The 25,058-nt window shown below is 45.8% G+C and overlaps 1 protein-coding gene across 1 annotated transcript in view; it reads left to right on the top strand.

Annotated features, from left to right (window-relative positions):
* PIK3AP1 (phosphoinositide-3-kinase adaptor protein 1) overlaps window positions 1-25,058 on the top strand; it is a 123,195-nt gene extending 98,137 nt beyond the window's left edge. Inside the window, exons 12-17 of the mRNA XM_055560118.1 lie at window positions 384-589; window positions 3,573-3,645; window positions 8,372-8,527; window positions 13,141-13,211; window positions 14,424-14,542; window positions 22,043-25,058. Coding sequence (XP_055416093.1) covers window positions 384-589; window positions 3,573-3,645; window positions 8,372-8,527; window positions 13,141-13,211; window positions 14,424-14,542; window positions 22,043-22,100 — 683 coding nt within the window. The 3' untranslated portion in view covers window positions 22,101-25,058. The remainder of the gene's footprint in view (window positions 1-383; window positions 590-3,572; window positions 3,646-8,371; window positions 8,528-13,140; window positions 13,212-14,423; window positions 14,543-22,042) is intronic.

Below are 25,058 nucleotides of genomic sequence, written 5' to 3'. Positions count from 1 at the left end.
GGATTCTCCAGGCAAGAATACTGGAGTGGGTTGCCATGCCCTCCTCCAGAGAATCTTCGCCACCCAGGGATTGGACCCCCATCTCTTATGTCTCTCTTGGCAGGTGGGTTCTTTACCACCAGCACCACCTGGGAAGCCCCCCTGGTTGCTATACCTTTCTAAAATGTTGTGACCTTGTCTACTTTAGTGTCATAGGCTTTGAAATTATTAGCTGCTTCCCTCTCTCTGATTCCATGTAGCATCTCCCTTGTCTTGATTCCACATGCGATTGTTCTTCTGAGACATGTCCTCTTGAGCCCACAGCCAGCATCATGAACCCCATTCACCTGGTCAGCTCTCTCCAGTGAAGGAGCCTGGAAACTGAGTTTCTCTTTCCTTTCCAGAGCCACTTGTCAGACCGTGGAGGGACAGGCCTCAGTCGAGCATATATGATCCCTTTGCTGGGATGAAAACACCAGGCCAGCGGCAACTCATTACCCTCCAGGAGCAGGTGAAGCTGGGCATCGTCAACGTGGACGAGGCTGTGCTGCACTTCAAAGAATGGCAGCTCAACCAGAAGAGGCGGTCAGAGTCCTTCCGCTTCCAGCAGGTAACTGGCTCTGGGTGGACTTTGTTTCGTGTCTGACTCTCTGCTAGACGGTAGAGAAGGGCTGAGTCCCTGGCTGTTCTGTGTATTGCTGTAACTGCACACCTGGGCTGGGTCTAAGAATGTTTGTTTGAGTGTCGTGGTGAGTCACTGCATACTTGCATTTGTCACCTGTTGTCTGGAACCATATGGCTCCCTGGCCGAGCGCTGGTTGGCCTTTCTTGTTGTCATGAGGCTCCAGATCAGGAACCGAGACTCAGTTATAACCCCCAGTTCTGCCCTGCCACTTCCCTCTGCATGTGGCCCTCTACTTTTGCTTTCTAGCTTTTTGCTTTTCAGAGGCCTTCTCTCTACTCCTAGTGCCGACACGCCCACAGAACTATCACACCTTAGAACTCAAAGAGAACTTGGATGGCTCCCAAGAATTACGCTAAAGTGAGTAAAGCAAGTCACTGACATAAAACCACTCGAGTTAAAACACACTCTCGTATATACACACCCACCTCCCGCCCCCACCCCTCCCCACACACACAGATGCACACACAAACTGTAGCCATGTTTGCAAATGCAAAGATCTGGAAAGGACGACCCTACACCCACCCCAATGGTCACCACTCAAAAGGAAACTGGGATCAGAGGGCTGGGCTGTCAGGAGACTCCTGCTGTTACATGAGGACATGTAACTCCCCACAGTGACGCATGGGGACGTGAGTCCTAAAGCTGCATTTGTCCAGCTCTGACAATAGTCTGTGGCACTGTGCTAAGTGCTGAGTGGACCCAATCTCTTCCACCCTTCACAGCAGGCATGGACATAAGTGTCACTGGGCTTCCCTGGTGGCTCAGACAATAAAGAATCTGCCTGCAATGGAGGAGACCTGGGTTCAGTTCCTGGGTAGGGAAGATCCCCTGGAGAAGAGAATGGCTACCCATCCTTGCCTGGAGAATTCTATGGACTGAGGAGCCTGGTCGGCTACTGTCTGTAAGGCCGCAAAGGGTCAAGACACAGCTAAGCTACTAACACTTTCACTTCACTTTACAGAAAACTGAGGCTCAGAGAGGTGGGGAGGCAGCATCAGGATTCAAAGGAAACCTTTCTCATTTCAGAGCCTGTGCTCCCTTCGCAATGCTGTGTCTGCCCTCTGAGTGCTCCTAAAGCACTCTCTCCCAGCCTGTCTCCCTCCTTCTGGGGGTCTGGATGCAGGAACCCAGGGCCCTCCTCACCCAGGAGACCTGGGGAGGCTGCAGTACTGCTGGGAACAGGCTGGTCTTGGCCAAACACTGATCTTCTGAGTCCTTGCCAAGTTGGTGCCACGCAGCATGGTCATCAGGAGTAGCCAGGGCTCCAGTGCCAGGCAGCCTGAGTCCAGCCTTACTCTGCCTCTTTGGACTGGACGACCACAGCCTCTCTGTACCTCTGCTTTCCCATCTCTGAAGTTGAAGGAAGAGGGCTAGACAATGTCAACCTTGTGAAGCCCTTGGCATGCCTGGCACATAGTAAATGCTGAGAGTACTCCATGCTCTGATTGTCTCCTGGCACTTACAGAGCCAAGGAGTCCAAGGACTGGACAGTGTGAAGACCATACCAGGGGCTGCCCCATTGTGCCCCATTTTCCTCTGTCTCTGTCCCTTACTTCCCCTCTCGTGAGCAGGTACCTTCCCTTCAGCTCCTTCTCTCTTCAGGTGACTCTTGCTTCTGTGTCTCTGGTAACGTCTTTTCAGCCACCAGCTGGGCATGTCCCCCGAGGTACCCTAGACCTGCAGCACACCCAACAACACACAGGCCCTTGAGGCCTCTTCCCTGTCCTGGCTCCCTGTGTCTGTTCACTTACTGTTATCTTCCAGAGGCCGATGTCCAGACTTCAGACTCCCCTGGGCTCTTCTCCACACTCCCCCATATCCAGCCCGCTGTGTGTCTTGCTTGGTCTTGCTCCGTGTGTTCTTCCTCTCGCCTCTGCTCCTATCTTTGCGCTCCCTCTGCCACATCTTCATGCTGACCTGTATCACCTACATCTGCCCTATCACATTGTCTTCAGGTGGGTCTCCTTGTCTCCAACTCCTTCCCCCTCCTCTCTGCCCAACCTTACAGCTATGGCCAGCCCCCAACTTCCAGTGTCTCCCTGCTGCTTCCTGGCCCAAGCTCAGCCTCTCAGCTGCAGTCACAACCCAACCAGTCTTTCTGTCCTGCCTCTGTGGGTCCCTCACAGGAACGTTCTGCTCCAGCCAGATGGTCTGAGTGTTAGTCCCTGGGGCATTTGCCTAGAATGCTCAGACACTTCACCTCAAGGTGATTGTTGTTTATGAACTAAAATAGCAACAAATATTGCTCCTCACATGTCTGTTTAACATTTATTGAATGACTGTGATAGCCCAAACAGAAGGATGACAGGAAGGTGCAAGACCTGGTCGCTTGCCCTTTAAGAGCTCACAGTGCCTCTGAAGAGACTACACACACACACACACACACACACACACACACGGCACACACATCATAACCCAGTGCCACATGGCATGGGTATCACTAAAGACTGGGACAGTCTGGTGTAGGGGGAGGTGGTTTAGAAGGTGGGCCTTGACCCAGGCTTGGAACAGAGTCATGGAATGAGTGTCCCTCAAGGTCAGGGGAATGTGCGAGAACATAGTCTCAGAGGTGGGAATGAGGGTGGAGAGCTTGTAAGCAGGTAGGAGACTGGCCTGTCTAAGGGGCGTGCAAGGTGGGGGTGGGTTATACAGCTGGGAAGGAACTGGGAACCAGAGAGGAGGGGAGACCCTTTGTTGTGGACAAGACGTCTTCTCTTCAGGCATAGCTTCTAAGAGGACTTGAATTTCTCTGGGAGCTGATTGCAAATGCACTCAGCCTCATTTGCATGTTGGAAATGTTATTGCAATGTGATATATCTTGCAAATGTCATAAAATCAGAAAGAAACTCTAATGCCTTGAGGGTATAATTCTGGTGTATATTTTTAAAAACAAACTAAATTTTTCCAGGAAAATCTTAAACGGCTAAGAGATAGCATCACCCGAAGACAGAGAGAGAAACAAAAATCAGGAAAGCAGACAGGTATGTAGCTTCCCGGGGCTCCTGCATGCTGGGGGACTTTGCTATGGTCTGTTTTCCTTGACTCTCTTTTCTGCTGGGGCCTGAATGGACAGACCACTTGCCCAGCACCTGTCACCCTCTTTACGGATCTGGGTCCCCCAATAGGCTGTAAGGTCCTTTGGAACAACGACTTTGTCTTGTTAATTCTGTAAATCTAGTACCTGGCTGGCACATAAGGCATGTCAGCAAATGAAAGAAAGGAAGGCTTGAACTCTGTACCCCTCTCTCTTCCCATGAGAGAGGACGATAATGCTTTCTCCTAGGCACCTGACTCTCCCCTTGGCATTTAGGAAGACATGTTTCTCTGAGCAGAGAAAGGAAAAAGTCCCATTCACGTAGTGTCAGTATCTGGTTCAAGCAGGTCTACTGTGTCATTGGTGTCCACGCCACACAGATCTCAGGTGCAGCAGAGCTCCTGCCGTGTGTAGCAGAGGTCCAATAGCAGGGCCATGGATTCCAGTTGTGCGCACTGAGAACTTTCTGCTCCCCTTGACCCTCCCTCCTCCAGGTGCTACCCATGTGGCACCACCATCGCTGGGCAAGGAGTGGGCGGAAGGTCAGAGGGGTCATCCTCAGAGTCCTGCCTGGGTGACGAGGTTTTAAATGTGTGCTGCCACTAGCCACACTCATACTTGTCTGCCTTCTGGTTGGGAAGAGGACAAAGGAAAGGAGGAAGAAAATCTAGTTCAAGAGCTGTATTCATCCTAGGGTCAGATGGCAGGGTACCCCGTGGTAGAGGGTGGAGGTGCTTTTTAAAACTATGGCACAAGAACCATGGGACATCCCTGGTGGTCCAGTGGTTAGGACTCCATACTTCCACTGAAGGTCATGGGTTTGAGCCCTGGTTGGGGGACTAAGATCCCACAATCTGCACAACATGGCTAAAAAAAAAGAAAAAGAAGAAGAAGACTTGATTGAATGAAACATTTCACGCTTTTAAATATACGTAGTGTCAAGAAAGCTGTGATTTGGCGGGACATGTGGGGGCATCATTGGTGGATCAGTCGGTAAAGAATCCACCTGCAATGTGGGAGACCTGGATTCTATCCCTCCATTGGGAAGATCCCCTGGAGGAGGGCATGGCAACCCACTCCAGTATTCTTGCCTGGAGAATCCCCAAGGACAGAGGAGCCTAGTGGGCCGCAGTCCATGGGGTTACAAAGAGTCGGACACAACTGAGCGACTAAGCACACACACCCACAGCTGATTTGGGAGGTGACCCTGGGGAGCACAGTAGAGGCTGGGGAAGTGAGAGAGGAAAAAAAGGTGGCCAGCAGCCTGCAGTTAGCACCGCGGAGACTGCAGCTTCCTCTCCACAAAGATGCTAGGAATCAATGGAGAACACTCTGGAATGGTTATCCCTCCCATGGAGCATTTAGACACCAGCTCCTGTGTCTTTGGGATGGACGCTTGGAATCTGGCTCCTAGAGAAAGGTCATGCAGGTGGAAGCTGGACCCTGCACTACCTGGCCAGGCCCCGGGCATCAGAGCATCTGCCAAAGCAAAGGCGTCATTTGTGGCCGAGTAAATGTGATGCATTAGTTAATTGCATAAAGCTCAATTGTATATTTAGTGACATACTAACTTAAAATTGCCTATTCCAGGGTTTTCACATTCAGCTGCCCCAGCACTGGTGCCTCCCTGCTTGTAGGGGTAGCAGGTAGGAGCAGGGTGGCAGTTAGGGATGGGGTAGGGGTAGATTAAGAATGGGACAGGACTTGGGGCCCCTTACTCTGCTTCAACCATTGCAACTCCTTTACAAAAAAGTCTGTTTCTATTTTGAGCTTCTGTTTTCTTCAGAGGAAAATATTCTGCTTTACAAAAAACAAAAAAAAAAAATTGAAAATCGTCCACACAGGATAACATTGACCTATAGGAGAATTGGGGCTGATGAATGGCATTTCTGCTTGAACAATCTTTTCCAAGAATGGAGGCCACCCCACTCAAGGACTGACTCTATTCATTTGGAAACCTCATTTGCCTTAGAAAAGAAAAACAATGATGATTTTTCTTTAATTTGGGTTAAAAGACCAAGGACGATTAAGAAGTAAAGTCTGTTCATAATAACCTGCCAGTCTGTTCTCAGCCCTGGGAGTTGGCTTACTCTCAGACTGTGCAGAGCACTGATAGTGTAGGAAGTCAGAAGAGGGCTGGCTGGCCCAGGACTTACTGAATGCCCTGGCCCCACTGAGAAGAATACCAATATTTGTGTTCTGGGTGTGTCTGTGGTCAGTGCAGGGCAGGACCTGGAGGAGCAAGCTGGGTCCCAGGAAGCCTGGATTCTGATCCCAGCTTTGTCTCCAAATCATTTCATGATCCAAGACTTTTCCATTAACCACTTCATGCCTCAGTTTCCCCATCTGTGGTCACACCCAGTTTATCTGCTTAACAGAGTTGTTGTTGTTTAGTCTCTAAATTGTGTCCAACTCTTTGTGGCCCCATGGACTACAGCTTGCCAGGCTCCTCTGTCTGTGGGATTTCCCAGGCAAGAATATTGGAGTGGGTTTGCCGTTTCCTTCTTCAAGGGATCTTCCTGACCCCGGGGTCAAACCCATGTTGGCAGGAAAGTTCTTTACCACTGAACCACCAGAAAAGCCCACTTACCAGAGTAGCAAAGTTCAGAGGAGGAAGATTAGCACATGTGAATGCACTTTGGGAAAAGTGATTCCCAGTATAGTGATGATAATTATTTTTCCTGGCACTGTTCCTCTGTTCAAAGAATATCAGGATTTTGTGGACATTTAGCCTGGATCTACTTGATTTTTTTGAACTTTGACTCCCAACTTTTTTCCTGTGTATTTTACTTACCTTTCCTTGAACTGGTTGTGAGCTGAAAACTGCTTCACTGAAGTGAATTAAGCAGTCACGAATTTACCTTGAAAAGATTGTCATTAAAAACCTCAGTCAAAGCTGAGGGGGAGAAATGTGTTACCTGTTTGGGCTCTGAGACACTGTGGGTTCACACCCATGTGTGGGTTCACTGACTAGTCTCTGCCCACGCACTTCCAAGCTTAGGCACCCAAGTGGGTGGGTGCTTCCACTGCTCAGTCATAACCAAAAGAGGCTAAGGATGTGAAAAAGATCTGTGTTACACAGAGGTCTGGAAAGCTAGGACCATACACTACCCTTGAGATCAGGGTCTCTAGAATGAGGCAAGCTCGAGCCCACGCAAGCTGGCAATCAGCTGTTTTAATACTCTCCATGCAGAATGTTGAGCACACGCTCCATCCAGCCCATCCTCACCCCCGCTCTTCCCTGCTGTGCTAGTTTACACATTCACCCTTCTTGGCAGACCTCTGGCTTTGGCAGGTGCCACACTCCCTAGACTTCCTGCCACACCTGCTCCCTAACAGAGGGGAGGCAGAGGAGGAAGTAGTTCCTTGAGATTAAGGGCACACATCCCCGAAAGCCCACCCATGCTTCCACCTCTTCCTAGAGTCTCTGCCCCGAGACTTGGGAAGGTCTGGGGCCTCAAGGGGAGCCCTGTGACAGGAGCTCACCTGGCTTTCACACTTCCCTGGGGAGGAAGCTGGGTTGGACACCCACAGATACTTTGTTCCCCTTGTCAGCTGGGGTTGTTTTCTGCTCATAGCAACGAAGGGTGGAAATCCCCAGGGCACAGGGAAGAAAGACCAGTCACTGATCAGGCTAAGCCAGTGAAGAGGCCAGGTTAATGCTTTGCAGGACAAAGGAATTATCTTGCTGAATCTGTGGGTTCTCAAACCACTGATCAGCCTTGCAATTCACAAAATCTTTCATGGATCTTATGGACCTCTTTCCATGAATTCTCTGGATCATTACTGTCATTGTGGACCACCCACCCTCTCTATGGGAGGCAACCGAGTCCTTAAGGGCCTGGACTTTGGAGCCTGGGTTCACATCCCAGCTATCCCACTTACCGGCTGCTTGACGGGACTTGGGAGACGCTACTCCACGTCTCTATACCTTAGTTTCTATTGAGCATGCTGACAATAGTATTTATTTCATGGGTGTTGGAGGACTGAAGAAGCTAAGAATATGTAGGCTCTCGGAACTATGCATGACGTGCAGGATAACCTAGTATTACAATCAATGGCATTCGTAACCCGTCCTTAGAAAAGGAAGAAATCAGAGGGGTTGGCTGACTAACTCAAGTTCCACAGTTGGTGAGTGGCAGAGCTGGGGCACCCACGAACATGTTAGTCGCTCAGTTGTGTCCAACCCCCAGGCTCCTCTGGCCATTAAATTCTCCAGGCAAGAATATTGGACTGGGTAGCCATTCCCTTCTCCAGGGCACCTTCCTGACCCAGGGATTGAACCCCAGTCTGCTGCATTGCAGGTGAATTCTTTACAGGCTGAGCCACTAACCTTTCCCTAATTGTACATTCTTTCTGTCACCTGATGCAAAAGCACTTCTCTGCCCTTTCCAACATTCCTCCACCCAACCTTCTGCCAGTGATTGCCATTCATGGTTCTGGAGCTTCCGTGCTGATTGGGCAGGGTCCCCACCCTCCTGCCCCTCTTTCCCCGCGGCTCCTCCCCCTCTCCTTCCCCCCCTCCCCTCCCCTCCTCTCCTTTCCTTCCCCTCCCCTCCAGGTTCAGGGGAAGGAGGCGGGTAGAGAGGAAGCAGCTTCGCAGTTTGGTAACTGGCAGTTTGGTAACTGGCGTCCCGGTTCCTTAAAGCTGATCCCTTTCTCTCTAATTCCAGACTTGGAGATCACGGTCCCAATTCGGCACTCACAACACATGCCTGGGAAAATGGAGTATGGAGTCTATGAGAGTGGCCCCAGGAAAAGCGTCTTTCCCCCAAGGACAGAGCTAAGACGAGGAGACTGGAAAACAGACAGTACCTCCAGCACAGCAAGTAAGCAGGTGGCCCCAGATGCCTTCACAGCTGGGCTCCAGCAGGTGCCTTTGGGTCTTGGAAACATGCTCTATGATGAGCCCAGAAGATCTTAACTGGAGCCTGGTTTGGGCCTAGGAGGTGTAAGAAATGAGGGACATTTAGCCTGTGAGGTTTGCCTTTTTTTCAGGGCACAGAAGACCCTTTACACAAATATCCCCAGAAGGCAGATTGTGTGATAATTATTACTCTATCACTTTTATAAATGAAAAATCCTAGTAATAGTACTGGTTAATATTTATTGAGCATTCACTATCTGCTAAGCCTCTTCCACAGATTCTCTGATTTAATTCTCAAAATCACTCTGCAGGATAGGTACTATCACCTCTATTTACTGAGGAGGAAACAGGCAGCCTAGGGCCTTCCTCTAGGTTAAATAGCCAACAAGGGGTAGTGCTTGGATTTGAGCTCAGGCAGACTGGATCAGGGTCAAGACTCTTGCTTACTGTTCTTTTTGCTTCAACCATGGTCAGGGAAAGGAAAAGTCACAAAGTCAAAAACATTAAGTAACAGTGGATTCAGATTTGAGAATTCCAACTGTATAGGCAGTTGAGGATCTGATTTGGAAATGTCTTTCTTTTGGCTTGAAAGCTTGAATAGGAGTCTGATTGCGACAGACAATACCCGCTGATGTGCAGGCAGGAGCTGGGGCTTTGTTTCCGGATCCAGGGCAATGTTAACTGACTTCAGACACACCTGCTTCACAAGCCAAATAAATTGAGTTTCCCTGCTTTCTTACATTTCAGTGTTAACAAAAGTGGCTAGGGGAAAAAAATTAAAGAGCAAGAGACAAGCTGAATTTCAGGACTCAAAGTCTCCTTGAATGTCAGGTGGAAGACTGCCATGTGGAGGTAGGAACTGGAAGCTCATCTAACCCAGAGCTTCTTTATCTTTTCTGTATCACGAACCCCTTTGAGAATCTGACGTATGCTCTGCATGTCCTTCTTATAAAAATACATTTGCACATGTTTTAACACACACACAATTTTGCCCATCTGTGGACTTAGGTCAAGAGCCTCTGAACTGTTCCTCCTCCCTACTTTATTAGCAGAGTATTTGTAACCCAGAAAGGGAAAGAGTTTTGCCCAAGGTCCCACAACCAGTCAATGGCAATAGGAGTAGAACCCAGCTCTTCCCTCTGCCACTGTTACCTGTTGAAACATACCCAAAGCGTATCACACAGCCATGTTAAGTCTGGACTTGATAGAGATGAAAATCTCCCCTTACATAATGAGGGTAATAATATATACTACCCCCTTGAGGCAAATTAGAGAATTCTGACAAGTTCAGAAATGGGAGAGATTTTCCCAGTGATCACAGATGGCAGAGGAAGCAAGGGGCAGGCAACCCATCTCAGATGTACTGTGGAGGAGAGAAGGAGTGTAGACACTCTGGGGGTGAAGGCAGGGCTTTCTGGGGTAAGGGAAGGGGAAATTTAACAAGATAAACGCAGAATACTCATTTCGGGTTTGGATTCATTTAAACTATTTTATCTGTATGTTTTACTTTAAGTTACTTTGGAGTGAGACTAGAAAGGAAAGCATACACTCTGCTTTTTACCTTGTGTGGTGGTTTACTGCCTGGGGATCGCTAGCTGATTGGGTAAGAAAATGTTATTAAATGACAGACCAGAGGGTTTTATTTTACTCTGTGGCTGTAGATTGCATCCGGTCCCTGTTATTCAGTTATCTATTGCTGTGTAACAAACTATCCAAAAATGCAACGGCTTTAAACATAATCATTTATTTATGCCTGATTCTAAACTCGGCAGGAGTCCGTGGGGATGGCTCACCTCTGCCCCGTGTGGCCAGTTTGGGTCACTTGTGCAACTGGACTCAGCTGTAAGCTTGGCATGGACTTGGCATCCATGATGGCCTCTCATTCTTCAGGGCCTCTCTGTATATGGCCTCTAATTCAATAGCCTGAACTTCTTGTGTGATAACAAGATCCATATAGGGAGCATTCCAGAAAAGCAAGCCCCGGTGTGCAAGTGCTTATCAAGCTTTGCCTTACATCACACTTGATAATGTCGAATTGGCGAAAGTGAGTCCCGCGGCTAAGCCAAGAGGGAGGTGAGGAGGAGGCAGCACAAAGGTGTGGATACCGGAGGTGGCGCCCTTGAGTCATTAATGGATAATCTGCCATCTTGAAGTTGGTGATGATGATGATGATAGCTGCGGTAATTAATTAAATGCTTGCTCTTACAGGCTCTGTGCCAAGCATGTTACCATACGATCTCATCCTATACAGTAGTGCTCTGAGATCAGGAAACCGAGACATAGGTTAAGCATCTAATCCTGGGTCACTTGACAATTAAGCAGAGGATCGGGGGTTCACATACAGATCTTTCTGTGTACTCAACCTTGGGGACATATTTCCTTCCAAAGAGAGAGAGTTCACAGGGCAAGGAGAGAGAAGGAGGATAGTCCAGCTCTGAGCCACCAACAGCCCTTCAACCCCCAGAATCATGCCCTAAAAACAGCACTATTTTATCGTGCTGCGGCTGTCATCTGTTGGAAACTATAGGAAAACAGTTTCAGGTTAAATCTAGTTATATCTACAATTTTAAGCACAAGATATTAGTGTTATGTTTAACAGAACAAAAGTTTCATTAAAGAAAGACCATTGAGCTCCTTCTTGTTTGCCTGACTCAAGTTTCTTAACAATCGTATACATGATCATTTTTTTCTCTCATTCATACCTCTATCAATATTGAGGACTGCTCTGTGCATGTGGAGCTAGACTGTACCCTGGAGACATAAAGCTGAAAAAGAAACAGGGTCTGTCCTCTGGGAGCTTATAATGCAGGACAGAAAGTGTAAAAAGAGGGCAATTTATAGGCTTGTCTGATCCTTCTTCCCTGGTGACAGAAGCCTGGCAAGGCGTGGGCGCTGCCCCTTTCCCCCGACAAGAGTGAATGTGATGGGGGGCCAGGGCCAGAACCTCCTACCAACGGTGCCATCCAGGTGGGTTGGGGCCAACCAGGTCATCGGTCTTGGAGAAGGGAGAGGGCCAGGGCAGATAAACCAGGAGTGAGGGTTCAAAGTCAAGCACTGGGGGTTAAAAATGCAACAACACCAAGGGAAAGGATAGTGGGAACTGGTGGGTGTGAATTTCCAGGATCCTAGAATCAGCTCCTGGACACCTTTTTGCTCCCTCCCAGCAGATAATCTCTGGACGGAGTCTGGTTCGTTGTAAAGGAATAAGATGAACAATGATGAATGATGTGGAGGCTTGGCCCCACAGGGATGGAAGCCCATGCACAGGAGGGGTTACTTCCATCTGGGGGAATCAGGAAAGGTTTTGATAGCATTTGTCCTGAGCATTGGAGCCTGAGGAGGTTTCAAATTTGTGGATGGAGTGGGCTGGGGGAGTGGGAAGGAAAGGACATTCTAGCTGAGCGAACAGTGTTATATGTGGGCAGCTGGATAGAAACAGACAGGGTCGTGTGGTCCTTAACTCTGAAACAAAGTCTGAATCCCCTGGTTTCTAGAAATATTTTGACACATTATCTTAAATTTAAAAATCTACCTCCAAGAAATAGTCCAAAATTATAATCTCAATCTGCTTTTGTGAAGCTGGTATCTAAATTAATTAGGTCAAAGTTGATGGCATAATGAAGTCAAAACTAAGACAGTTTACCTATAAACTAATAGAAGTAGCTATTTTGAGTGAAAATTCAGCTAAACCTAAATGCTGGCAATACTGTTAACAGCATATATTGGAAAAATTAAGTCAAAGTTTTAGTTGATTAACTGTTAATCTTCCTTCTTCACTGCCAAACCATCACGTCCTTGAGCATATTCTAATGCTGTCCTGTCCAGTGCAGTAGCCCATAACTGCATATGACTATGTAAATCTGTTCGTTAAAACTAAATAAAATTTAAAATTCAGTTCCTCAGTTGCACTGTGTCACATTAGCTACCAAACTGAACAGCACACAGCAGAACATTTCCAGAAAACTCAATTGGATAATGCTGTTTCAGTGATTTAGGTGATAAATCCTCAACTTACATCTCTAAGCAGCTGAACTCACACAGTCATAATTCCTATCTGGTGTGTAAATCATACTTTTGAATTTGTGCTTTGTGTTCTGTGTCACACTGGCCCCCTTTTAGAAGGTGTGTATACATGCGTAATACTTGCACGTGCTTGCTGTAATTCCTAAATAGGTAAAAAAACTTCAGTAACAAAGTTTGTTTGCAGATTTAAGAAACACCACTGAACAGGTGAGAAACAGAGCATCTCTGCTTCCTAGTCTGTCAAATCGAAGTACTAGCATCAGATAAGGTTTTCCTAGGGATTAAAGGCAGTCATGCTTTTAAAGCATAGAACGTGGGGTGAGCTCTTGGTAAATGGTAGCTATAAAGCAAAACGTGGTCATAAAAAGATGACCCATTTTTATGCTGAAAGAAGTGAACTCTAATAACATGGTATATTATTAGATAGCAGCATTTTGAAGAATCCTGCATTCACAGCTTATGTGCTGTTTCTATCAGTGAGTACTAGATTTTTGCCTTTTACTTCATCTCGAGAGCCTGCGCAGTCCAGCTGACTCTGTTTGCACCCTTTAGGCAGCGCGAGTAACCGGTCCAGCACCCGGAGCCTCCTCAGTGTGAGCAGCGGGATGGAGGGGGACAACGAGGTGAGAGCTGGGGCACCCCCACCCACAGAGGTCTTTGTCTCAGGGGTCATTTCACTGCAGGAAAGAGAAATCCAAGAGAAAGAAGCCAGACACAAAAGGTCATCCATTGTGGGACTTCATTTATTTGAGACATCCAGAATAGGTAGATCCATCGAGATAGAAGGTTGGTGGTTACCAGGGCTGGGGATAGGGGAAATGGGGAGAAACTGCCTAAGGGATAGTGTTTCCTTTAGGGTGTGTCGGGAAAATGTCCGGGGACTAGACAGGAATGGTGGTTGCACGATACTGTGAACGTACTGAATGGCACTGATTGTTCACTTTAAAATGATCGCTTTATGTTATATTAATTTCCCATCAATAAAAAGAGGAGAAGAAAGGAAGGGAGGGAGGGAAGGAAGGAGGGAGAGGGTTAAACCAAAAGGGGTGTCTGAGAGAGGGGACTGGGTGAGTATCCGGAATCCAGGGGTGGCGGTCACCTTTCTGGGCCTGGGTCAGGAGCGGCAGGCATGCAGAGCCGGGGCTGGTGGTTTGTGTCCCCCCACCACCACCCGCAGGCCACACACTCTCTGGTCTCCTTTTTCCTGTGGGTGTCTGCTTTTTCTCTCACCATGTTTTTCTGCTTCTCCACGGGTGGGGGTCACACAAGTCACTGCCAACCCGGGAGACTCCCTGAGGTAGGGTCCTAGGGTGGGCCACCCACCAGCGCACAGCTTGTATTATCCTGTGACGGAGGACCAATCACAGTCCCCCAAAGGGACTTCTGCTTAAAAAGAAAACTTCTCCAGCCCTACCTGGTTCCCCTAGAGCAATGCTCCTTAAACTTTACTATGCATAAGGATCACCTAGGATCTTGTGAAAATGCAGGTGTGAGGAGGAGCCTGAAACCCTGTGGTTCTCATAAGCTGCCAGGTGATGCTCACTGTTGGTGGCCCACGAATCACGCTGAGCAGCAAGGAACGAGAGCTCAGGTCACTAACAATGTCAGTAACTCAGGTCCCATCGTCTCTTCAGTGACTCTGGTTGTCAGAGTCAGTGGGAAACTGCCCCCCGTGTTGCTGGGTTGTTGATTTTCATTCAGTGAGTAACCTTCCACAAAAGCCTGGGGAGAGCCGAGGAACTTGTGGGATGGCTCTGTCCCGCTGTGTTGCTGCTTAATGTCATTTTCAGCCTTCTCTCTCATCTTTTTTTTTTTTTTTTTTTTTTTTGCTGTAGGATAATGAAGCTCCCGAGGTTACCAGGAGTCGTAGTCCAGGCCCTCTACAAGTGGACAGCGCGCCCACCGTGCCCCTTGAGAGGCCCCCCAGGGTGCCACCCCGAGCCGCCTCACAGAGGTAACAAGGAAGCTGACAGAACATTTTTTTCCTTGCTTGTTGAGTCTCAGGGCAGAGTAGGGTCTGGGGACATCTAAGGTGACCCAAGAGTGAGTACAGAGCTAAACTCACTGAAATGCATACTTTGGACACATTTCAACGTGGACTCTTCATTCACTTAAGTGATGCTTTATCCAGTTGCAGACTCTAAGTAACAAATTCAGTATTTTGTCAGTGAAATACACTGGGAAAGGTCAACATTTTGCATATTTTTTTTAAATCTGTTTGGCTAGAATTCAACTCCTGAATAATTAATTCCCTTGGTTGTATTGTGGGGACAGTGCTTCTGGAGGACCAGAAGATAAGAAGCACTTGGGGATGAAAATGCAGATGAGAGACAGGATGGTGTGGTAGTGGGGAAACACCACCTGGGAAGACCCCAGCAGCCTCTTGTGTACATGGATGGATTGTTTAACTTTCATGAGACTTTATTTCTGTGTCCAGTAAATGGAGATAATAAATGGACTTCCTCACAGAGTTGTAAGGATTGAGTTTCTGGCCCTAAATAAGAGCACAACTGTCTGTGTGATTCTTTATACAGAAGGATGAGCCTATGGAGATTGGGGACTGGGCATTAGACAAAGGAGTGTGACTGACTTATGGGGCTCTGAGGTGTGTTCTGGCTTCTGGCAGGAACCTTTTTGAGGTCTTGTGGAACCACTGAAAAGGTGGTCAAAGCTAGCTTGTGTAACTGTCTGCTAAGGCAGAAAGGAAGCTTTGGGAATAAAAGCCTAGGCTTGTCTTAGGAGTTTAATTCTTTGATGTCTAAAATACAGTGTGTGGGTAAGGAGTGATTAACTAGGGTTGTTTTTTTTTTTTTTTCATTTTGAATCTTTTAACTCAAATAAACCTCATCAGTGAAATTTGTTGAGAAAGTGCCACAGGGAGGTTTTTCTTATGTTTTTCTGGAAAGAGCAGCTGACTCTGCACTGAGGATCTCTCCATTTCTGTCTTTGCTGTTACCACTTTTGGCAACATTCACCTACTGACACTTGCTACGAAAACCTCCCACAGTCCCAAAATGCTTCACCCTCACCAAACATGTTTCCCTGTTGTAGACTAGAGGTCACATATTAGAGCATTAGCCCTAGAAGGAACTTTAGTGATAATCTAGTCCTGTCTGCTGAATTTGCATTATGTTCTGTTACTTGAAAATTATATATAGTTGGTGATTGAGGAGGGATGTTTATGGAGAGCAGTTATGGTAATAAATGCTTGTATTTATTGGCACTTACTATGTGCTGGGTATTCTGGTAAACTCACTAAATGCATTAACTCATTTAATTCTCTCCACAACTTCAAGTGGTAGATGTTTAGAGTTATCCCATTTTGCAGAGGTAGAAACTGGGGCCATGGAGACTTTATCTCTGTGATAAACCTAGGTGTGCCTGACTCCAGGGTCCAGTCATTTAGTCATTGTGTTATACCTGTCCAAGGAGGTCCAGGTGTCATGGGAGAAGATCTAAGACCTTTTATTCTTGAAGGTAAATGAGGGAGTTATCTAATTGTTCCAAGATTAAAAAGAACATCAGTCTTGAAATGTAGAGCTTCAAAGACTCTGTGGAACTTTGTCTGCAGGAGAGAGAACAACTAGGGAAGTGGATTCCAGAAATTAAAGACTGGAAATGGGGATGCATTTAATGTGTAAAGAGAAATGGCAGTTGAATTGTTTGGGAGATTCTGGAAGCATGTTGTGATAAAGATGGGGAGAGAAAAAGGAGGAAAACACATTTGACTAAAGAAATGGTGTTTACAAAGAAATCTGTAATTGATAGAAAAAGGGTTTGGGTGCATTTTTGATGTGAAGATTGGAAAAGATGCAGTTGTTCTGAAACTGGATATAATGTTCATAATTAAATGAGGAGGTGTTTGAGCGATGAATAACATGGGCCTTTGTCCTGAATGCTTGACCTACTGATGGATAAGAGGGGAGGCTGACTGGATATTCTCCACTTCACTTCCAGATCTGCGAACTGGCAACTCTTCCCCCTTTATGTTCTCCTGAACTTCCCTTCCCCAAACAGCACATCCCACTCATCACTCTCCCCAGCCCTGGTCTCTTCCTCTCCTCACTCTGCATGCTGTCCCCAGAGCTTGAACTGTCAGCTCCAAGTCGATCTCCATCTCTATCTTGGCCTTCTATTTCCTGCTCTTCACTGGGGACCTCACCAGTGGTCCCAGAGATCTCAAGTTCAGTTCAGTTCAGTCACTCAGTCGTGTCTGACCCTTTGTGACCCCATGAACCGCAGCACGCCAGGCCTTCCTGTCCATCACCAACTCCCGGAGTCCGCCCAAACCCATGTCCATTGAGTTGGTGATGCCATCCAACCATCTCATCCTCTGTCGTCCCCTTCTCCCCCTGCCCTCAATCTTTCCCAGCATCAGGGTCTTTTCAAATGAGTCAGCTCTCCACATCAGGTGGCCAAAGTATTGGAGTTTCAGCTTCAGCATCAGTCCCTCCAATGAACACCCAGGACTGATCTCCTTTAAGATGGACTGGTTGGATCTCCTTGCAGTACAAGGGACTCTCGAGAGTCTTCTCCAACACCACAGTTCAAAAGCATCAATTCTTTTGTGCTCAGCTTTCTTTATAGTCCAGCTCTCACATCCATACCTGACTACTGGAAAAACCATAGCCTTGACTAGATGGACCTTTGTTGGCAAAGTAATGTCTCTGCTTTTTAATATGCTGTCTAGGTTGGTCATAACTTTCCTTCCAAGGAGCAAGGGTCTTTTAATTTCATGGCTGCAATCACCATCCAGAGTGATTTTGGAGCCCAGAAAAATAAAGTCAGCCACTGTTTCCATTGTTTCCCCATCTATTTGCCATGAAGTGATGGGACTGGATGCCATATCTTAGTTTTCTGAATGTTGAGCTTTTTTGGCTGGGAAGTCATGAGAAGAAGGTAGTTCGGGCCAGAGGAAGGCAGGTGGGATGATGAGTTCAGTTTTTGCACTCACGATCTCATTGAACTCATCATCCCACCTGCCTTCCTCTGCCCCGAACTGCCTTCTTCTCATGACTTCCCAGCCAGAGACATGACACTATTTTCTTTCTTCTCCAAGTCCCTAACCCCGGAGGCAGCCTTCATTCTTGCTCCTTTGCAGCCCCCCAGGCTCTGTTCATTCTGCTGCCCTTGCAACTCTCAGATCCACCCCCTCCTCTCCATCTGCCCATGCATAAGTTCATCCCTGCATTTACCTCCCTGCCTCCAGTCAGTCCCTCCTCCACATTGCACAAGAGTGCACTTGCTAGAACAGAAATAGCTGATGATGTCACTTCCTGGCATAAAAGCCTTGCATTTATTTCTGTATTTTTTAGCATGCCGTAGCCCTAAGTCCCATCTCTCTCCTGTATTCACTGATGTTTCACCCCTTAAGCATTCCTAGTGAGCTGTGCCATTTTGTACGGTCTTTACCCAATCTGTTCCTTTTGCCTAGAATGCTGTCTTCCTACTCCTTTCCAATCTCTGCTTAGAAGATTCCTGCACATCCTTTAGGACTCTGTCAAAACTTCAGCTCTTCTCTGAAGCCTGCCCTGATGTTCCTCTGTAGCATGAACCTTCTGTGTTCCCCAAATGCCTCTGTTATAACTCACTCCACATCGTGGTCCTTGTTTGCATATCTATCTCCCAAGTAGATGGTAAACTTCAAAATGATGAAGACTGTTTTGATTTTTAAAGTTTTTTCTACTCTCCCCAGTACAATATGGAGTTAACTCAGTAGTTGGCACATGCTAGGAACTTAGCAAATATTTATCATGCAAGTAAGTGAATGGGCAGATGATAGATTGATACTGATTGGGTTGACAGCTAGCCATCAAGTCATGTACCGCAGTGCAGGTGGGTTACACATCAGTAGAAAGAAGCTTCACATTCCCACAGGCTGTAAGTTCCCAACAGACTTCAAAGTTAGGGAAGGCAGATGGTGACATGAACAGGAGCAGATGCATTATATCCTTGTGTGGCGTTTCCCTTGCAGTTCCCACAGAGTGGGCAGCTGACAGTGTCACATTCTTCATAGGTATAAAGTCCTGCCAGTAGAGAAAAAAAGAGCCAATATCTTGCTGAGACATTGCCCCTTTGTTTTTGAATATGTTTTGCTGTTTACTAGTGATTTTGCCAATCACTATGGGCTTCCTAGGTGGTGCAGTGGTAAAAAAAAATCCTCCTGTCAATGCAGAAGAAGAAGAGACGCATGTTCGATCCCTGCGTGGGGAAGATCCCCTAGAGAAGGAAATGGCAACCCACTCCAGTATTCTTGCCTAGAAAATTCCATGGACAGAGGAGCCTGGTAGGCTATAGTCCATGGAGTTGCAAAGAGTCAGACACGACTGAACACAATGAGCTCAGCACAACAATCTGCACTCCCCTTTAAGGCACAGCCTAGGTACTAACAAATCAGAGCATATTTCTGAAGGCCTCCTGGAGTACCAAGAGTTAACCTTTTAGCTGCTTGGACTTCCCTGGTGGCTCAACTGGTAAAGAATCAGCCTGCAATGTGGGAGACCTGGGTTCGATCCCCGGGTTGGGAAGATCCCCTGGAGAAGGAAAGGCTACCGACTGCAATATTCCAGCCTGGAGAATTCCATGGACTGTAGAGTCCATGGGGTTGCAAAAAGTCAAGCACAACTGAGTGACTTTCGCTTGTAAAGATATCTGTGGAGTCCCTAGGCAGGAGCAGGGGGAGTGGTCAGAGAGTAAGGGGACTTAGACCTGAGGCTATTTACTAGTAGGGAAGCTTAAAAATATTTTTTAACAATGTTGTGATCATACAAAAGCATACCGTCTAAATAACAGACCTGCTTTAAAAGAATGTTAACCAACATTAGGATTGCTGGGTTCTTGAACCAAAGTTATGTCCTCAACACGGAGGAGAAAGCAGTCAGTGCCCAGGTCTCTGGAGTGGACAATCCTGTGTCCAACTCCAGCTTCCCAATGTCCTTGGAGGCTATTTCCCCACAGACCGCCCCTCAATTCTGATTTGATACATTTTACTTCCGTGGTTCTGATATGTCTATAATCACAAATCCATTCCCAAAGACAGGGCTTCCAATCTTTCGCTGGGCTGTTCACCAGAAAGAAATATGGAGATGGTGTGTTTGCTGCTGCACTTCGTTGCTTCAGTCATGTCTAACTCTGTGTGACCCCATAGATGGCAGCCCACCAGGCTCCTCTGTCCCGGGGATTCTCCAGGCAAGAACACTGCAGTGGGTTGCCATTTCCTTCTCCAGGTTTGCTTACAGACCTGCTCAATTGCAGAGTGGGTCAACAGAGGAAGAGTGACCAGGAGGGAATCGTGCCTCTCTTTGTGATGGAAGGTAAAATGTAAGGCTCATGGGGCATACATGGGGAAAAGGTCTAAGAACAGGTCTTTCACCACAAATAATAAAATTATTAGCTTTACCTCTTGAGTGCCTACTCTAAGCCAGAAAGTGCTCTCCATCTTCCACCTTCCAGGCGGCACACATTACTCCAGTGTGGACATCTTTACTTCCGTCTGGCAGATGAGAAACAGAGAAGTTTGAACTTGTTGAACTTGTCCTTCAGATGTGCGAGTGAATGCCTATGCCACGTGTTCATAGGTTACGAACGTCCCTAACAAAACATTCGGTACGGAGCACTGACTTTCCCTATTGTCTGTCTCATCCATTACAGTCTCAGCACTTTGAGGGTGGGATCAAAGCCCACTTTACTTACTGTTATATCCCACACCAGAGGTTAATGCACAGTAGATATATGTTTGTTGAGAGGAAGGAAGGAAACCATCAAGCCAGCCTCAGCTCATTTAGGTGATGACTGGTAACACCTGAGGGTTCTTCAGCTTTCTCCTCTAAGCTCATGGTTCATACGGCAGGTTGGGGCAATGGAAGGAGACTGTTTTCTCTGGATAAAGAGACAATCACACAAAACCATCTACTCCCAGGTGCTGTAGGACCTCTTGAGGATATCTGTTGTTATTCTTTTCTACTTCTGCCTCCCTCTCTGCCTTCTGAGATGGCCCGTCTTTTCCCAACTCCTTTATCGTTTCCTTGACCTATGCAAAACTTGCATTCAAGAGACATTTAATAAATATTTACTCATCGATTCATTCAATCAACTATGTAGTTCCAGGGTAGCACAGTTCAATTACAGCACTTGACAAAGCGCTCTTTCTTGACTTATTGACTTGCTTCCAAGAGAATTAAATATTGGTTTTACAGCACACATATGGAAATACCATCTCGATTGTTGAACCTCTTGTAAATATATTCCCCCAGGTCTATCTGGAGTGTCATTTAGCACTGTTCAAAAACCATCTAGGCAATGTGGAGGGAGGCTTCTAGGAAAGTGGATGTGGAGTTGAGACAACACTGAGTGATCCCAAGTAGAAGTAGTTGTGAGAAGCTGACTTCAGAAATTCTTAAGTCCTCTCTCAAGGATCTCCCTACTGCAGTGTGTCTGCTGCCTGGCTGCATATTTGAATCACTGGAGTTTTAAAATATAGATTTTATTATTATTTAGGTGTGGCAAGGTCAGCATATCAGGAGACAACTACCATTGAATAGGTGGTTTGTTATACTCCTAGATCTCAAGAGGAGGCGGGCACATTATGCTGGGGTGGGGCACACAGGAAAGCCCCAGGTTTAGGCAGAAGGGCAGGTAGGGCAGAAAGAGGGGCAGGAACTTTTCTTGTGGGTTCTGCAGGAAGGAACCAGTGAGGCAGCCTAGGCAGATTTGGCAACCCACTCCAGTGTTCTTGCCTGGAGAATCCCAGGGACGGGGGAGCCTGGTGGGCTGCCATCTATGGGATCGCACAGAGTCAGACATGACTGAAGCGACTTAGCAGCAGCAGCAGCAGCAGCAGCAGCAGTTTGAGTAATTTCTGCAGGCTTTGGGGCCCAGGGGCTGTCTCCAGTTGCCCAACACCTGGCCCTGGGGTGATTAGTGCAGGTGGATAGAGGCCTGGACTTTGAGAGTCCCAGTGCTGAAGGTGTTTGGGATATGGACTCTGGATTGGTTAGTTTGCATGTGAAATGTGTGCTAACTGCAGGCTGCTTAGAGGAATTAGCCCCCCTCAGAGGGGCAGGCCTTCCAGGATGAGCCAGGACAGGATGTCAAAGCTTCACAAAATAAACCACATGGTTAATACAACTGGTTGAAGGAGGAACACTATTTACATGTTGTCATGCTTGAGCCTTATCCTCCAGAGATTATGATGGAATAGGTCTGGGATTGAGCCTGGGAACTGGTATTTCTCAAAGCCCCCCACCCGGAGTGATTCTAATGTTGGCTAGGATTGCAATCCACAGATCAGCATGTATGCCACTGAAAGGTCCGTATGTGCCTCCAGTTTTATTAATTGAAGGATGTGTCCTTTGCATAGTATACCATAGTATACCAAGTTTGCAACATATCATGGATTCCTAAGAAGTAGTTCATCAAATCTGTTTGATCATAATTGCTTTGTCTTCCATTTCAGGCCTCCGACCAGGGAGACCTTCCATCCTCCTCCACCTGTTCCACCCAGAGGTCGCTGATTCCACCTCCTAAAGGCTACCTCCTTCTGGACTTTGAGACTTGCAGTTTTCAGCCTGTTAATGATGTCTTCATGTTGAGTTTTATGGCCTGACTGCTGACCTTAAGACCCACTCTCATCACTGATATTGCTGCGGCCCTGCTGGTTTGGGCTTACCTTGAAGAAGATATTATTAAGGCGCAAAGAATCAAAAAACTAAGAACTTCATTCCCCATCATCTATTGATCCATATCCTCGTTTGCCAAGAGGATGATGACTTAATTGGAACTGGACTAATTTTCATGTCAGGAGCCTGAAAAGATTGATCAGAAATGTACAAGTGATTTTACAGAAATGCACTTATATTAGGTCTTACTTATTTGCTAGTCCAATCTAACTTCTGTGGTTATGATTTAAAACTTACAGTATTCAAGCAAGAAGGTATATCCTAATTTTTAAATGATTCTCCAGCTTTTCTGTAGCTTCAGGAGTGTGTTTAAATGCCAGGGCTGGTCACATACAGCAAACTCAAAAGGACTTTAGAGAGGGATTAGTCCTAACTCCTTTTAGATAAGAAGGAAAATCTAATTTCACTGAAGCCTGGAGCCAAGAGTACTCAGTTGGTTAGAGGAAGAGGTGGGTCTAGAATCTGGACCTGCTGATTCCAGGTCATCACACTTCCCATATCCAAATGGCCAAGCTCTCTCCCTCAAAAGATGCCCAGATGTAGAAATGTGTTCAGTGACTATTGACCTTCTAGAAGTTTCCTTTTTCCATATCTCCCAGGTATGGAACTATCAAGTATTTGGGGCATTTATAATTCAGTATGCTTGCCAAGGAACATCTAAAAATGGTTGGGAACCAGAAGCTTGGCATGCCAGGGACCCCACTTATTGCTCTGCATACTTTATAGATCTTAGTTTTGGCCATAAGAGACAGGGGGGGATCCTTGAATTTCACTCTGCTGAGGGGTCAGAAGAAGGAGAAGGAAGAACTTAAAATAGAAATAGTCCTCTGTTTTACTATACACTTGTTAATAACACCAGGTTTGGGAAATCTGTGCAGAGAATGTAGAGCCTTAGGTATATCATTAATTTTGAGTTCCTAGCACATAAATCTACCTTGAAAACACAGGTCTTTAATTTGATGTTTAAATATACAGTAAAATTAGTGTCAGACCCATTTCTTTAAAAATTATCAGAACTCTGATAGTTCTCCATGAAATTATTCTCCATCCCACACAAATATATAAAAACTATACTATTAAAGATCCATTTAAGTACAGTTTTATTGAGTCCTTTTCTAATGATGAATGGTTCTTTTTCAGTCGAATTCCTCAGTTCAGCAAACAACGATTGACTGAAGTTAATAGCTTCTGGGATCTTGGGTTTTTGTTTTTCTGCTTTTTTTTTCCTGACATAAAATACACTATTGGCACTGGCCTTGAAGAGAGTATTTGTGCAAATTACCTACCACAATTCCTGGCACACAGTAGCTGTTTTGGAATGGTCCCTTTACTCTCCTTGTCACTTATCTGGGAGAAATAAGGAAATATGAGATAAAAGGAGAACAAGAAGTGTCAGACTGTATTCCTCTTATTTATAGACAGTTTCTATTTTAAGCATGCTTGATTTGATAAAGCTATACTCTTAAAAATATTTAATGCCTCTAAGCCTCCTTTTGGATGCCAAATTTAATTTTTTTAAAGATTCTTTGATAAATAAACATTTAGATCAGTAACATGGCAAAACCTACTGCTAGCCAATGGTGTTACCATCTTTGAATGCACATCACTGTGCAATATTGAAATATTTTATGGCATTTTATTCTTGCAGGAAAATAAATGGAAAACATAAAATTGAAAGTACTTATGAGAAATCTGGGTTTCATAAATATGGTACACTTGGGATGTGGGCTGAAATGATCAGGAGTACCAAGTCAAAAATGGCAAGTCTTAAATCCTCATTGAATGTTCATTGAACATCCAAAATGATTGTGTGTAAAAGAGGAAAATGAAAATTTGTATGAAGCATGGGGACCATGTTATCAAGGAATATCTCTAAATGATGGGGTGAAATTTTTCGTTCTCCAGAAACAGAACCACTCATTATAATTTAAATTTACTCAATTTCCACACACTCAACCTTAGTATAAATTTTTAGAAATACAGTATGTAACAAAACCATGAATTTAAGTACAATGAGAATCAGAAACTAAATTGTAACTAGGTATCCAAAGAGACAGTTAAAAAGTTCCCTACATGATGCCTCTCCTTCCCCAAGATTTTACAAACTGGCTCAATAGACAGTGAAGCTGTTAGTCATATTCACTGCCATTGCCTTTGCCTTTCTAACTGTGCAAGGTACATTGTCCTCCAGTTCCCAGTCCAGCACTGTTCCTTCATCTTATGTTAGAACCTGTGAGCAGATAACCCAACTATATGAGCAACAAAGTATGAATACTGAGAGACTCTAAACAGGAGGTTTGTATTACAATCAAATAATTTAACTTGACATATTTAATGATGTGAATAATCCCTAAGGCTTTGCCATAATTAGGTAAAGTAATAGTATGTAAATGACTTAAATGAATATTTTTCATATCAAGCTAAGTTACCTGCTCTTTCCCCCTCCTTTTGTCTTTCTTTGTTATTAAAAAACAGGGATCCTAGTCCACCCTACTGCGATTTTTAGATCCCTCTCCCATTTGCTCCAGGAAGTAAGTTGGTTTTCTATGCTTGTCTTTCAAAGCATACTGTGTGGATTTGCAACTGGTTGGCTGAAGAAGCATTAGTAATGGATTTATTTCTAAGAAAGACAAGTAGCTAATTTGGATATCTCTAGAAGATTCATCCTAAAAATCGATCTTCAATTTTGAGGACTCTGACTGTATAAATATTTGCTTTGGTTTGATAAACAAATTGTATTCTATTCATTTCCAAGTATAATAAGTTATTAAGAATAAAAAACGGTCTTCTCCA

Source organism: Bubalus kerabau, chromosome 22, assembly GCF_029407905.1.
Source record: "Bubalus kerabau isolate K-KA32 ecotype Philippines breed swamp buffalo chromosome 22, PCC_UOA_SB_1v2, whole genome shotgun sequence".
Lineage (NCBI taxonomy): Eukaryota > Metazoa > Chordata > Mammalia > Artiodactyla > Bovidae > Bubalus > Bubalus kerabau.
The sequence above is the reverse complement of the archived record's forward strand: the minus strand, read 5'-3'. Positions and strand labels throughout refer to the sequence as shown.